Source organism: Schistocerca piceifrons, chromosome 5 (assembly GCF_021461385.2).
Source record: "Schistocerca piceifrons isolate TAMUIC-IGC-003096 chromosome 5, iqSchPice1.1, whole genome shotgun sequence".
Taxonomy (NCBI): Eukaryota; Metazoa; Arthropoda; class Insecta; order Orthoptera; family Acrididae; genus Schistocerca; species Schistocerca piceifrons.
This window is the reverse complement of record NC_060142.1, coordinates 201,896,963-201,912,211: the sequence shown is the minus strand read 5'-3', so window position 1 is coordinate 201,912,211 and position 15,249 is coordinate 201,896,963. Positions and strand designations below refer to the sequence as shown.

Below are 15,249 nucleotides of genomic sequence, written 5' to 3'. Positions count from 1 at the left end.
GCAGAAGAATGCAGTGTTCATACTCACTTTCGATGTACGAAAACTCTGTGAGTACATTAATTCATCCATTTCGCTGCTTGTTGAAGTCCGTGACTGTCCCGAAAGAACAGAAACCATTGATGACAGTGCAGCTTCTCTAGAATGAAATAATTAAATCGACACCCTAGCTGCAAACAGGCGTTGATATATATCATCCTGCAAGCGCACTATCCTCTGTGCCCACGGTGGCTCAGATGGACGCCGACACCGTAGCTCAATATGTTCGGTCAGTGTGTTAGTGCCCTCTTTAATAAAAAAACTGAGTTAATCGATCAACAACGAGATTTAAAAAAAATGGTAGAGCGTATGCCATGTAAGCAGGAGATCCCGGGTTCGAGTCCCGGTCGGGGCACACATTTTCAACATGTCCCCAATGATGTATATCAACGCCTGTTTGCAGCTAAGGTATCGATTTAATCATCATTTCACTTTTATATGTCTTTTTATTTATGTTAATGAGTGTTTCAAGCTTTCACTGAGCTTCACTTAGCGTAATGCATGAATAAATCTTCAATTAGCAAATCGTCAAAAGCATCGACTGCGATTTGGATGCTGTAGCTGCCTTTCTGTTCTGCTTGATGTGTGTTGTGCCACTCGTATTGCAGCGGAAATTAAAAGCAACAACAAGCAGAATAGAAAGGGAAGTGCAGCATCCATATTGCAGACAATGTTTTCAATAATGTGTCGTGATTCAAGATTTAAATATACACATCCTAAAAAGTTTCGCATCACCTTGGTTCCCAGAGTTCCGAAACCTGTACAGAAAATTGGAATACAGATCAACATAAACATCATTTCTGCGTTTTTTATTGCTCATGAAACCCATACATTGCATGTTGTACCACCGTGCAGCGAGATCTTCAGAGGTGGTGGTCCGGATTGCTGTACACACTGGTACCTCTAATACCCAGTAGCACGTCCTCTTGCATTGATGCAGGCCTGTATTCGTCGTGGCATACTATCCACAAGTTCAGCAAGGTACTGTTGGTCCATATTGTCCCACTCCTCAACGGCGACTCTGTGTAGATCCCTCAGGCATGGTTGAACTACGCCGGCCGCGGTGGCCGTGCGGTTCTGGCGCTGCAGTCCGGAGCCGCGGGACCGCTGCGGTCGCAGGTTCGAGTCCTGCCTCGGGCGTGGGTGTGTGTGATGCCCTTAGGTTGGTTAGGTTTAAGTAGTTCTAAGTTCTAGGGGACTTATGACCTAAATTGTTGAGTCCCATAGTGCTCAGAGCCATGGTTGAACTACAGACAGCACAAGCCGTGTACCTACTTCCCGGTGGAATGACTGGAACTGATCGGCTGTCGGACCCCCTCCCTCTAAAAGGCGCTGATCATGCATGGTTGTAAACATCTTTGGGCGGGTTTAGTGACGTGTCTGAACAGTCAAAGTGACTATGTCTGTGATACAATATCCACAGACAACAACTGTCTTCAGGAATTTGGTAACCAGGATGATGCAAAACTTTTTTATGATGTGTGTATGTCTTACGCCAACCCAACTGGAAATGGGCGAAAGCTCGAAATTCGTAGAGGTATAAATGAAAATGCAAAAAAATGAATGTTAACTGTATTACTTAAAGAAATACCTGAATACCTTTAAGCTGGTTTCAGTCACCTGAAAATCCGGCATATTCCCAACCACATGAACCAAGTATCCATTGTACAAGTCTACCTAAATGTGTGAACAGTCCCGGACATGAATTTGGGAGTGCCAAATATTTATTAATGAAAAGAAAATCTGGGAGATCCAAGTAATGCAACGCGTGCCACACTCTGAGGAAAATAACCCATTGTAGGAATATAGCTCCACTACTTTCATAAAATCACTTGACTCTGCAACAAAACAGCCCACGCCTAAGACCTGCGTAGTTTACACAGACTATAACAAGTACTGTTGACATTAACAGCTGCAACTAGGACGTCCACGCTACCCTAGTGGGCGAATATCGTCAGAAACGAGGAAAGCCGGGAAGACCAATGGCCAAAAAGAATGCTGTTTAAACTCGATTAGAAGCCAAAGAAAAAACTGTGATGCAAAATAAAGCTTTCCACAGTCGCCAAAAGTTACTGAGCCAATCAAGAGCTCCAAGAATCCTAAAAGAACAGCTTCAAACTATCCAACTATATTTGCCATAAGCCCCGCAGCGAGTCACAAGAAATTATTCGAGTCTTCAAAGAGCCAGTGGGCAGCAATCCGGCACGATTCTCAAGAGGTGCAACTACTGCTCTGACGGTCATCAGTTTCAATTATAGGTACACGAAGAGAAAAAGAAATATTATAAGAAATCAAAGGCAATGAATACTGTGCAGACTTTGGTGCCACCACATTCGCTGTCCCCTGCCCCATCCAATTCTAAAGCAGTGTTTGTAGAAACTTCCTGGAAGATTAAAAATGTGTGCCGGACCGAGACTCGAACTCGGGACCTTTGCAAGGTTCGCAAGAGAGTTTCTGTAAAGTTTGAAAGGTAAGAGACGAGATACTGGCAGAAGTAAAGCTGTGAGAACGGGGCGTCAGTCGTGCTTGGGTAGCTCATTTGGTAGAGCACTTGCCCGCGAAAGGCAAAGGTCCCGAGTTGGAGTCTCGGTCCGGCACACAGTTTTAATCTTCCAGGAAGTTTCATATCAGCGCACACTCCGCTGCAGAATGAAAATCTCATTCTGGAGTGTTTGTAGACATTGTACCATCCCGCGCGGTGGTGATTGAGGCATGACGTACCATTGCAGTTCCTTCATGTTCTCCCCCCCCCCCCACCCACCCACCCACCCACCCCAACCTCACTATACCCACGTCACGTAGATGATTTAATGGAACGGAACTACGACAATTATCATGCTACTCGGCGCACTGCATAGCCCAAGGAGAAACGTGGTCCTTTAGCAATCACTATCCTTCTTTCAACATTATCGTGCCTGCCGTAGAAATTGTGTCGTGCCAAACCCGATAAGACGTCAGCAACAGTCGGTACGTTAGTTTACATATGTTTTCATAGCGAAGGGGACCATTTCCTATGACATTGAAAGCGATGGCTGTACGCGTTGAGACAACTGACGTCATACTCTGTAATATATATCAAACCTCGTAACTGCGAAATAATGTATCCTGAGATGACAAGTTTGTTGCAGCAACTTACAACACACTTCCTCCTACGTAGGGACTTCAACATGCACACTAAGCAGTCTGGAAGGGGTTCCTATATGGACAAAAATATTTTGATTTCGACTTAGAGTGGAACCCCTACGCACGTTCTTAGCTACTGGCCTCGTAATTTGCTCTTCCAACCATGTTACCTCAATACATCAGTTCGTGCACAGCAAATCTTTGCGTCAGTGAACACTTCTCAGTCGTCTTGTCGATTCCATGACGATTCATCAGATCAGCGACTACGTTTGTTACTTCAAGAGAGCGGACTGAAAGACATACACCTCCAACGTCACCTTTGCGTCGATTATTTCCTCATCGCCGTCTCGGCCGCGATCATCCGCGCTGCCGAAACGGCGGTCCCCCTTTCCTAGGGGTCCTTACCACTGGCGCCGATTCCGTGCTGTGAAGAAATTGCGGCGACAATCACGGATCGTAAAGGTGCTCTTCAACGATATAGTCGATGTCTCCCTAGGCCAACCTCATAACATTCAAGCGGATCTCTACAAGTGCTTGTGTTTTAGTTAAGCGAAGGAAGAAATAATTCTGGGAACTGAGAAGGGTGTGTGTTCTCGTTGCGAAAGCATGCATTTTCTTCCCTAGCGCGGTCCAAGATGTATGGCCTACTGCGCCACCAGCGGTCAACTAATGACAATGTAGATCGATATGTGCTTGACGAACTTTTCGCGACCTATTTTGTGGTGTCATCAATATCTACTTCTTATCCACTCGCCTTTCAAACTCGTAAACGGAAAGCGAACGTCTCCTGCCTGTCACTGTGAATGGTTCTGAGCCATGTAACGAGCCTTTTAGTGAGTGGGAATTGCTTACAGCCCCCACTCGTCCTGCGACCTGGCTCTAGCCTCTGACTCGATCCAGAATAAAATGATTCAGCATCCCAATGTGTAACATAAACGGTTTTGTCTCACGGCTTTCAATTGTATCCAGCTCAGAGGTGAATTCCCCTCACAATGGCAGGATAATACCATCATCGGAATGCCTTTGTTTAGCACCCAGTTCAGTGGCATCTACTCCGGAGCTAACATGCATGCTCTTAATGTACCTCTGTTAGCAAATCAGAGCGACCTCTCACAACAATTTGTCAGCAGACAGAGACTCTTCTGTAGTTAGCGTCATCGCAATTTGTGTAAGAGTCATTACAGAGTGCACGTAAGACGCTTCATCCCATGTTCGAACAGTGTACTGGCAGCGTCGTATAGATGATCGCATGGCGGGAAGGCCTGGAGCACCAATTGTATCTCGTCCATGCCATTACGATATATGTGACATAATTGCTCCATACTGCTATTGCTCTAAACAGCAACTGCTACATCAGTGAAGCTGGTCTCAAACTACTAACATGTAGAAAATAAGACACTGTAGGGACGGAACTTGTAATATGTCCCTAAACATGCAATTTGGATTTCAACTTAAAACGTGTTTGAAATTTGAAAATGAATTTCATTTTCAATTGGCATAAGTAATTTTTGTATAGTGTGTGACTACCCACAGTAGCGAAACAGTGATGCATTATGATGTTACCGAAAGTGTCAAAAAATCTTTTGGTTCCTGGGTCGAGATGCTACTAGTGACCCACGCGTCACGTATGGTTGGTGAATTGTGATGTGCGAGACTATCTCATGGCTTTGGCTCTAGCAACGTGTAACGCGCGTCCAGTGTTTCACCATATTAATGATGAAACGAAATTGAATGGGAAACAAGGCCACGACTTTGTATGGGATGGCTATAATTAAACTTTCGCTGTCTGAGTCACTGTAGACGGAAAACTATTTATCGTATGGGGTATCCAACGTTATAAGAATACCATTAAGCCTGTGCTGTGCACTACAGGATTTGCGTTGTTGACAGTGTTAGTGGCATGCCTTGCTGCTAGGCGCCGGTACTGATACGGCAATGTCGGGTTGAAGCACAAGCATCAGTGTGCGTTACACCTGCAGAAAGTCAACATGCGCCTGGACAAGGTGAGCACTGCTTTACTCGTAAAGCTGTTTAATGAAATTAATTGCAATAGTGCTGCTGCTCTTTGCAAGTATCGACGCACTGAAGGAGTATGGAGAGGTCGTCTTTCCAATCCGAGCTTGAAAAACATGATTCCGAAGTACAAATTAACTGGCGATTTGGGAATTGCTCTTAGGGACAGTTGCACATTCCATGTTGCACCATTGTTTCGAGCAGTAGTAGAGCAGTCCCTAATGCGGTTCCAGGCTGTTGTGGATGCTGATGGTACTCACATTGAGCAACGTTTGTAATCTGGAACGTAAACATGGTACGCAATTAACAAATGTTATTTTCTCATGAGGAGGTTGTGCTTCTTTCAATGGTTCATTCGTTATTTCTCTTCCGCTTGTCCGTACAAATGCTTCCGCAAAGTTTCATTGTCCTACGATCGCTCGTTTTTCGTGAGCGGTCCCCCTCAAGTAACGAAAGTTTAATTACAATCATCCTCTATGTTGCAGAAACACATGTACTTTGCAACAGTACAACACGTGAACTTGAAAAGAACCGTGTTCTTCGAGAACATTATGACAAACTGTGTACGAGAACCACCATCTGATAATGAATCAGTAAACTCTTCTAACATACATATTGTGCTCTTGATTCTAGAATGACGGCCTGCACAAGATTCAGCGCGAAACCATCGTTTCAAAATACTACGCATATTAAGGTTGTCATACAAATTTCAAATTCATGTCTGTAGCGCTTGATACGTAATAATAATGCATGTATGATAGTCCATTAGAAATAGTGTGTCACCTCATACATTTCATACAGTAATACTTCAGGTACAAATATTTTATGTTATAGCTGAATTACTTGGAAAAGACGATCGCCCATGCGGTGGGCGTCGCGGCCCTAAAACAAGAGCCGGTTTTAAAGTAAATATAACACGGCTTCACTGCCGACGATGGCGAAGAACAAAAGTGCTAAGCCGTGCGAGACGCGACAGGAATTAAGCGTTATCACATGGATGTGGTATGCAGATGAGAAAGGAATGGTTAGCAACAGGCGGCAACACGAAACCTTCTGTGAGTAAAGCCATGTGTGTTCAGAAATAAATTCTGCCGGCGCATTCTACTTCCAGATACAATGCTTAATGTAGTAAGTTGTGTACAGTATTCATTTACGATCTCTGCGATGAGAATGTACTAGCAACCATCGTGGTAGTATCTATCTGTCGGTTCCGGCAGAGGTTAATTAATTACTAACAGCAACGTCTGCGACTGCGTGGCTAGCTGAAACAATTACATAAAACAGGTCACCAGATTAATGTAACTATAAGAGCCCTCCGAAAGATTAATCGCGCACGTTAATCTAGAGAGGAACGCTCTGAATTAAATAGCATCGGTTCGATCATACTTGCAGCATTGGACAGCAATATTGTGTTCGTGGATCGATTCCAGAGCTGCAGAATGCGCTGGGAGTAGCAACACGCGATCTATTACTTGCATTGGTCAAGAAAAGAATCATAAACAGAGGAATCCTGGTAAAATCTCTGCAGGTATACATATTCTTAATCCATTTCAAGGCACTTGTTATAGAGATAAAAACGCACAGAATGCATGGAATAAATAGAGCAACAATAGCGCCAGGGTTTCTGTACCCACGCCGAGTTTACCTTCATACTGCAGACCCGGCGTCATCCGCGGTTGGCCTCAGATAATCTGCCGCACTGGCCACACCCCAGGTTGCCAGCCTTACTGTTACCGCAGGCACGCTCCTCCCACAGGAGCGACAGAATAATTTATTGCCGTTAACTTTCCTGGTAAATTCGCACGGTGCCCGAGACTGGCAGTCCCTCTCTCTTCTCAGAGTTTGAACCTAACGGCCGCGTTCTTACTTCCTGTCTCAAGAAGCGGCCATTGTACAACGGTACCCCCAACCAGAGACCGTGAGCTGTGTATCACTAATATAGTCTGTGCTGATCCTCTGCCTTCTACCTCGCTCACGTCATAGACAGTGTTAAAAAATTGTCTACAGTACCTAACATTGCTTCAATATCATACTTCCGTCTTAGTGGTGTGGAGTCAAAGTATTCGAATCACTGCAGCATTTTTTGCCCGTATTATTTTCCATATTATGTACCCTTTGCCGCTGAAAATTATCGAAAACTGTGTAGCGCCGATCTTTGTCGGCATTTTGGACCGCAGACCTTCACATCTTCTGCTAAAAGTAATTCATCGTTTTCGTTGGATACAAATTACGTGATCTTCGTTTTTGTTTCTTTAGTTCAGGACAAGTACCCCAAGGTGTAGAGCATCTAATGCCACGTACCCTACAGATCATATTACGAAGTAAGCTAGGTTTTTTTAGGTGCAGGTACTGGAGACGGTCATAATTTGATCGAAAAACTTGTCGTTTTAAGCACAATTCCATTAAAGAGGTAAAGCTAAGTGTATCCTCCAAATGGTGTCACATTCTCCCAGAAAGTCAAGACTGGTCTCACTGATTCTACGTAATGCATGTGCGACCCAGTTGTCGGAGGTGGATCATGAACCATATTAACTACAGTTTCGGATGCCTCTACAATTTTTATACTTCATGACATCGGCAAAAATAATCGTCCTCTCTCGAGACATGAAGATAATCTTTTTACATATATTCCCAGATACTATATCATCAAGTATACTCTGTGTAAAGGTGAATTAGATGAGGATCTTTACACAATGAGTGATGTGCTATGATCCCTTACTTTTGATTTCCTTGAGAAGGATATGAAAATTCGAGTGAGGGAATAAATAGAACAATAGATGCGTAATGCGAAAAATAATACCACTAACACTGCAATGCAATTTGCTAGTTTACGGGAAAGTTACGTTCAATGCGTAGAAATACTTTGTACTTATCTGGAGATAACAACCCGAAGTATGAACTAAACGAATCGGGCACATGCGCGAGTCACTTACGTAAAGCAGTCAGCCTTACCAGGCCACTCAGCGACTGTGACATACGTATGATGTAAACGTTCACTGCCCCCCCCCCCCCCTCCCTCCAAACTCTGCCTGCAAGCTGGAGAAGAGTTAACACTGCCATTCCCTGCACAATTTGTTTGGCAGTCTCATATTGCACTGGAATACTTGCATTAATTATGTTACATGACAAAGTGTTATTTTTACCGAATTTATCGTATGACAGTAACTTTTAAAAATGATTATTTTGAGATGTACATCTTTGCAATCATGGGAAGGTTGGTAGGGCGAAACAGACAACAGTGTTTAGTCTCTGAATCCAACGGCAATTCAGTTGACCTTTCTTTCCCCGAGAGTCGCCTCCTGTCCTCCCCCCCGTGGTCTTTTTCGTCGCCAACTGGCTTCCCGGACGTAGGCGGAAACGACTGAAAGATGCAGTGTTCCTCTAATATACACGCACACATAGCCGTAGTCTGCAGATATGTGGTCATAATCTTAGTGCTATGTGCAGTATATTTCTTCTGAATTGCAATTTCTTGAAAGGTATGTTAAAGCAATTTTCTCGAGGACTGATGTAAATAAATTATTTTATTGAAACATGTTACATATTTTATTATTACGATTAAAATCTTAGCCATCTGTGACTCACTAAATTTGGAGTGGTGGCGAGTTAATTTTCAGCCATTCTCAACTGTTAACCGGAGATTCTGCACCACCTCTCTCTCTCTAACGAACCACCAACAATTCCTATTCTAATGTAAGATTTTTAGCCCCTTGCGTCTCAACTAAGTTCATCATCAGAGGCCTCAGCAGCTACAGCATTGGCTGTAGAACGCGTTGTACTCTTGACCAGCTGTGAAACGCGGCGTAGGAAATTTAATTTTCCATCGTGGACAACGAACGGCCTCCTAAAATGGGGAGGGTCATTTGTAATTGACCATTTCGCCTTTCCACTACGTTTTCAACGAGCGTTCCAAATTCGGTATCGTTGTTCGCAAGTTTTACACGTCAACTAATGCCGTTTTAGGCTTCTATGCATAAACTAACATCAAGAAGCACGGAGTGCTTTCCCTAGAAAAACGAAACTTCCAGGCAGCAAACTTATGAACGCCATATGTCACTGGATTTCATTTCGGATTGTTTATGTCATTCCAGTTACGGAAAATTCAACTCTGCTTTCGAAGACAGATCTTTCTTAATACACTCTTAAGACAAAAAAAGAAAGACTACCACCAAGGAATTATCCGAATGGGGTGGAAATCGGTAGATGCGATGTACATGCACGGACAAATATATGATAACAGTTTCAGAAAAAGGGGTAATTTATTCAAGAGAAAAAACTTAATAACTGAAGGAAGTCAGTACCGCATTGGTTCACCTCTGGCCCTTACGCAAGCAGTTACTCGGCTTGGTATTGATTGATAAGTTATTGTATGCCCTCTTCAGGGATATCGTGCCAAATTACGTCAAAATGGCGCGTTGTATCGTCAAAACCCCAAGGTGTTTGAAGAACCCTGCCGACGATGCTCCAAACGTCCTCATGACGAGAGAGATCCGTCAACCTTGCTGCCCAAGGTGAGGTTTGGCAAGCACGAAGACAAGCAGCAGAAACTCTGGTAGTGTGGGGGAGGGCATTATTTTGCTGTAGTGTAGGGAGTGAGACAGGCTTGTAGCCTATTCCCGATGTTATTCACTCTGTATATTGAGCAAGCAGTAAAGGAAACAAAACAAATATTCGAAGTAGGAATTAAAATCCGTGGAGCAGAAATAAAACTTTGAGGTTCGCCGATGACATTGTAATTCTGTCAGACAGAGCAAAGGACTTGGAAGAGCAGTTGAACGGAGTGGACAGTGTCTTGAAAGGAGGATATAAGATGAACATCAACAAAAGTGAAACGAGGATAACGGACTGTAGTCGAATTAAATCGGGTGATGCTGAGGGAATTAGATTAGGAAATGAGACGCTTAAAGTAGTAAATGAGTTTTGCAATTTGGGGAGATAAATAATTGATGATGGTCGAAGTAGAGAGGATATAAAATGTAGACTGGCAATGACAAGGAAAGCGTTTCGGAAAAAGAGAAATTTGTTAACATCGAGCATAGATTTAAGTGTCAGGCATTCGTTTCTGAAAGTATTTGTATGGAGCGTAGCCATGTATGGAAGTGAAACATGGACGATAACTAGTTTGGATAAGAAGAGAATAGAAGCTTTCGAAATGTGGTGCTACAGAAGACTGCTGAAGATTAGATGGGTAGGTCACATAACTAATGATGAAGTATTGAATGGAATTGATGAGAAGAGAAATTTGTGGCACAACCTGAATAGAAGATGGCATCAGTTGGTAGGACGTGTTCTGAGGCATCAAGGGATCACCAATTTAGTACTGGAGGGCAGCATGGAGGGTAAAAATTGCAGAGGGGGACAAAGAGATGAATACACTAAGCAGATTCAGAAGGATGTAGGTTGCAGTAGGTACTGGGAGATGAAGAACCTTGCACAGGATAGAGTAGCATGGAGAGCTGCATCAAACCATTCTCCGGACTGAAGACGACGACAACAACAACAACAACAACAACAACAATAATAATGTAAGGCGAGGGTGGCTTGCCATGAAGGGCATCAAAACAGGGCGTAGAATATCGTTGCTGTGCTGTAAGTGTGCCGCAGATGACAGCTAAGGCGTCCTGCTATGAAATGAAATGGCACCCGAGACCAACATCACTCCTGGTTGTCTGGCCTTATGGCGAGCGACAGGATGGTATCCCACTACTGTCCAGAGCCACTCCAGACCCATCTTCGCTGGTCATTGGGGTTCAGCTCGAAGAGAGACTCGTCACTGAAGATAGTTCTACTCCATTCAGTGAGATTCCAGGCTGCATGTGCCCGACGCCACTGCAAACGGTCAATGGCAGTCGGCACAATGGTTGTCGTGAGCTCAGACCCCTTTCTGCGAGCCGCCCACTAACGGTCCTCGTGGTCACTGAAGTATCAGTAACATGTCGGGTTGCCGATGACGGCGAATACTAGGCTCCGAGTGCCTGTCTGACGATTGATTGCTCGGTCTTCAAGTTCTGTCGTCTCTCTAGGTCGACCGCTTCTTCTTGACGCTGTGTTCTGCTATGGTTCACCCATTCCTGCCAACATCACCTCTATTCAAATGCCGAGCGATTCGCCGAATACTCGAATCGGCTTCTTTAAGCCCAACTACCCGTCCTCTCTCCCAAATCCTGACATCTGCTTATATTGTTCAGACGTCTATCTGCGAAGTATACTTACTGTCCAACTTAGTACGAGGAAAGAAATTCGCAAAGGGTGTACGCCGTGGTATCGACGTGCACCCTGCTTCCTATCCATGCCAGCTGCGCGGTCCATTTGCGCTGCAGCTTCACACATTCGTCCATTAGTCGCCAATGTTTACAATTTTGCATTTTCCGTCGATAGCTGTATGAATATTAGTTTGTGACCAGTTTGCGTAACTCCTCCTCCTCCTTCGTGGGGGTGTGATAGTGTGTAACGAGAGAGAGAGAGAGAGAGAGAGAGAGAGAGAGAGAGAGAGAGAGAGAGAGGGAGGGGGGGTAGGGGGGGGGGGGGGTAAAATCTACCAATCTACAATTCAGTCTAAGAACGGTAGATGGCTGTGAGTTTATTTACTTCATGTTCATAAACGGAAGGGGATACAACTTTCGGAAACTGACATAAGATAGCGAAGAACATCAATACGAAGCTGTTTCTAAAAATTACTATTCTAAATCTACCAGCGCCGCATGCTAGTCCACCCTCTGGTTATGTCATGGCCAGTAAAAGCGAATTGAGCGAGTGCTCTGGGTCGATGGGGCCAGAAGCCGCGGTAAAACACTATACAGCCGGAGAGCTGCCAAAATCCTGTTGGTCGCGGTCCCAGGCGGCACAGAAGGCGCCGCCGGCTCGGCCAGCCGTGTTGTGACAGATGCACAGCTGTTGCGCCGTCGAGGGCGGCCGCTAGCGCCTGGCGCGCTGCCAACTTGGCTGATGTGAAACGGCGGCCGTTGTGCGCGCGTGCGATCGCTTTTGCGAGTAGAGCGAAAGCGGGGCAAGGGCAGCGGGAGGGCGGAGGGGTGCACGCTCCCCGCAGGCCTGCGTCCGTGTCGTAATTATCCCACGCAGCTGGCCGCTCGACGCTGAAAGGCTTTCTGCTGGTGTCTTATTTTACGGAGGGCTGAGGCCAGGGTCCCCACGGATCTGGCACGAGCACGTGTTGCCTTGGCGAACGTGCGTTCATCGGCATAAAATCAAATTCGGATTATGACATAATCTTCCACTTTAGACTTCGCGTTTTTTTTGCCAGTCCTGCGGTACAGCATCAACCCTAACTGTTTGAGGCTCCTTACAGACAGTTTGTTATCGCATTCGCTCTTTAGTACAGAGGATGCTAATAGTCAGGTATACGAACAACATTCATTATTCTGTCGTCGGCCATATTTTCTCGCATTAATTAAAACTCCACCCAGCAATGTGCTAGTCACCACTTTTAAAAGAGCCCTGTTCGATTGGGAGCACTGCAGATAGTGTAGAGCTGATACCAGGTGGTCATGTGACCCTCCACTGTCAGTGATGTGGTGTTTATAGTATGCTTGTCGGTTGTATACAGGGTGTCACAAAAAGGTACTGCCAAACTTTCAGGAAACATTCCTCACACACAAATAAAAAGAAGACGTTATGTGGACATGTGTCCGGAAACGCTTAATTTCCATGTTAGAGCTCATTTTAGTTTCGTCAGTATGTACTGTACTTCCTCGATTCACCGCCAGTTGGCCCAATTGAAGGAAGGTAATGTTGACTTCGGTGCTTGTGTTGACATGCGACTCATTGTTCTACAGTACTAGCATCAAGCACATCAGTACGTAGCATCTACGGGTTAGTGTTCATCACGAACGTGGTTTTGCAGTCAGTGCAATGTTTACAAATGCGGAGTTGGCAGATGCCCATTTGATGTATGGATTAGCACGGGGCAATAGCCGTGGCGCGGTACGTTTGTATCGAGACAGATTTCCAGAACGAAGGTGTCCCGACAGGAAGACGTTCGAAGTAATTGATCGGCGTCTTAGGGAGCACGGAATATTCCAGTCTATGACTCGCGACTGGGGAAGACCTAGAACGACGAGGACACCTGCAATGGACGAGGCAATTCTTCGTGCAGTTGACGATAACCCTAATGTCAGCGTCAGAGAAGTTGCTGCTGTACAAGGTAACGCTGACCACGCCACTGTATCGAGTGTGCTACGGGAGAACCAGTTGTTTCCGTACCATGCACAGCGTGTGCAGGCACTATCAGCAGCTGATTGGCCTCCACGGGTACACTTCTGCGAATGGTTCATCCAACAATGTGTCAATCCTCATTTCAGTGCAAATGTTCTCTTTGCGGATGAGGCTTCATTCCAACGTGATCAAATTGTAAATTTTCAGAATCAACATGTGTGGGCTGACGAGAATCCGCACGCAATTGTGCAATCACGTCATCAACACAGATTTTCTGTGAACGTTTGGGCAGGCATTGTTGGTGATGTCTTGATTGGGCCCCATGTTCTTCCACCTACGCTCAATGGAGCACGTTATCATGATTTAATACGGTATACTCTACCTGTGCTGCTAGAACATGTGCCTTTACAAGTACGACACAACACGTGGTTCATGCACGATGAAGCTCCTGCACATTTCAGTCGAAGTGTTCTTACGCTTCTCAACAACAGATTCGGTGACCGATGGATTGGTAGAGGTGGACCAATTCCATGGCCTTCACGCTCTCCTGACCTCAACCCTCTTGACTTTCATTTATGGGGGCATTTGAAAGCTCTTTTCTACGCAACCCCGTTACCAAATGTAGAGACTCTTCGTGCTCGTATTGTGGACGGCTGTGATACAATACGCCATTCTCCAGGGCTGCATCAGCGCATCAGGGATTCCATGCGACGGAGGGTGGATGCATGTATCCTCGCTAACGGAGGACATTTTGAACATTTCCTGTAACAAAGTGTTTGAAGTCACGCTGGTACGTTCTGTTGCTGTGTGTTTCCATTCCATGATTAATGTGATTTGAAGAGAAGTAATAAAATGAGCTCTAACATGGAAAGTAAGCGTTTCCAGACATATGTCAACATAACATATTTTCTTTCTTTGTGTGTGAGGAATGTTTCCTGAAAGTTTGGCCGTACCTTTTTGTAACACCCTGTAGAATCAGCGCAGTAAGGAGGTTCGACATTGTCAGAAAGGGGCAACCCTGTTCAGGCTTGCACATGACGAATGCAGACTGTCCAGTATATCTACAAAGAATGGTGTACCATTTGCTGCCCTGTAACAGGTGTAAGAACAGTGGTCGCAAAAATATTCTAACTGCCATGGACCAGAGGGAGTGTCATGCCTTTTCCATGAAAACCGTTTTCAAACATGATAGCAATTACTGCTGTCCGTTAATGCAGGTCTGTGTCACCGGTTTCTGGCGAATGTCAAGCCGACTGTATGCAACTGACGTTTGGAATCTGGTCCCTCGCAGCGGCACATAAGGATAAACGTGTTCACTAGGCCTCTACATCTCCATCTGTATTCTGCAAACCGCCGTGAAGTGCATGTCCGAGGATACATTCAACTACACCAATAATTAGGGTTCTTTCCTGTTCCATTCACGTGTGGAGCGCGGGTAGAGTGGTTGTTTAAATGCCTCCATACAGACTGAAATTAATCTCATCCTGTCCTTGTGGTCCCTACGGGAGCGATACTTCCAGAGTCATCATTTAAAGCCAATTTTTGAAAATTAATAAGTAGACTTTCTGACGATAGTAGATTTCTATCTTCATGATTCTGCCCCTTCAGTCTCTTCAGCATCTCTGCGACACCTTCCCATGGGCCAAACAAACCTGTGACCATTCGTGCTGCTCATCGTTATATACTTTCGATGTTCTAGAATGCTTTGCACAAGTGATTTGCAAGCCATCTCTTTAGTGGACTGACTTCATTTCCCCGGTATTCTACTAATAGACCGAAGTCTACCACCTGCTTTACGCAACTGAGCCTAAGTGATCATTCCATTTCATATTCCCGCAAAGTGTTGCACCCAGATATTCGTATGAATTGACCAATTCCAAGCGTGCCTCACTGGTATTATGGTCT

General features: G+C 45.0%; 1 protein-coding gene across 5 annotated transcripts in view; it reads left to right on the top strand.

Moving 5' to 3' along the window:
• LOC124798456 (cytosolic carboxypeptidase 1-like) overlaps positions 1-15,249 on the top strand; it is a 503,581-nt gene that overhangs the window by 30,189 nt on the left and 458,143 nt on the right. The window contains exon 2 of one of the 5 annotated variants that reach the window (XM_047261877.1): positions 6,007-6,227. The exons of the other annotated variants lie outside the window; for them this stretch is intronic. Within the exon in view, the coding sequence (XP_047117833.1) occupies positions 6,107-6,227 (121 nt within the window). The 5' untranslated portion in view covers positions 6,007-6,106. The remainder of the gene's footprint in view (positions 1-6,006; positions 6,228-15,249) is intronic. 5 annotated transcript variants of the gene reach the window in all.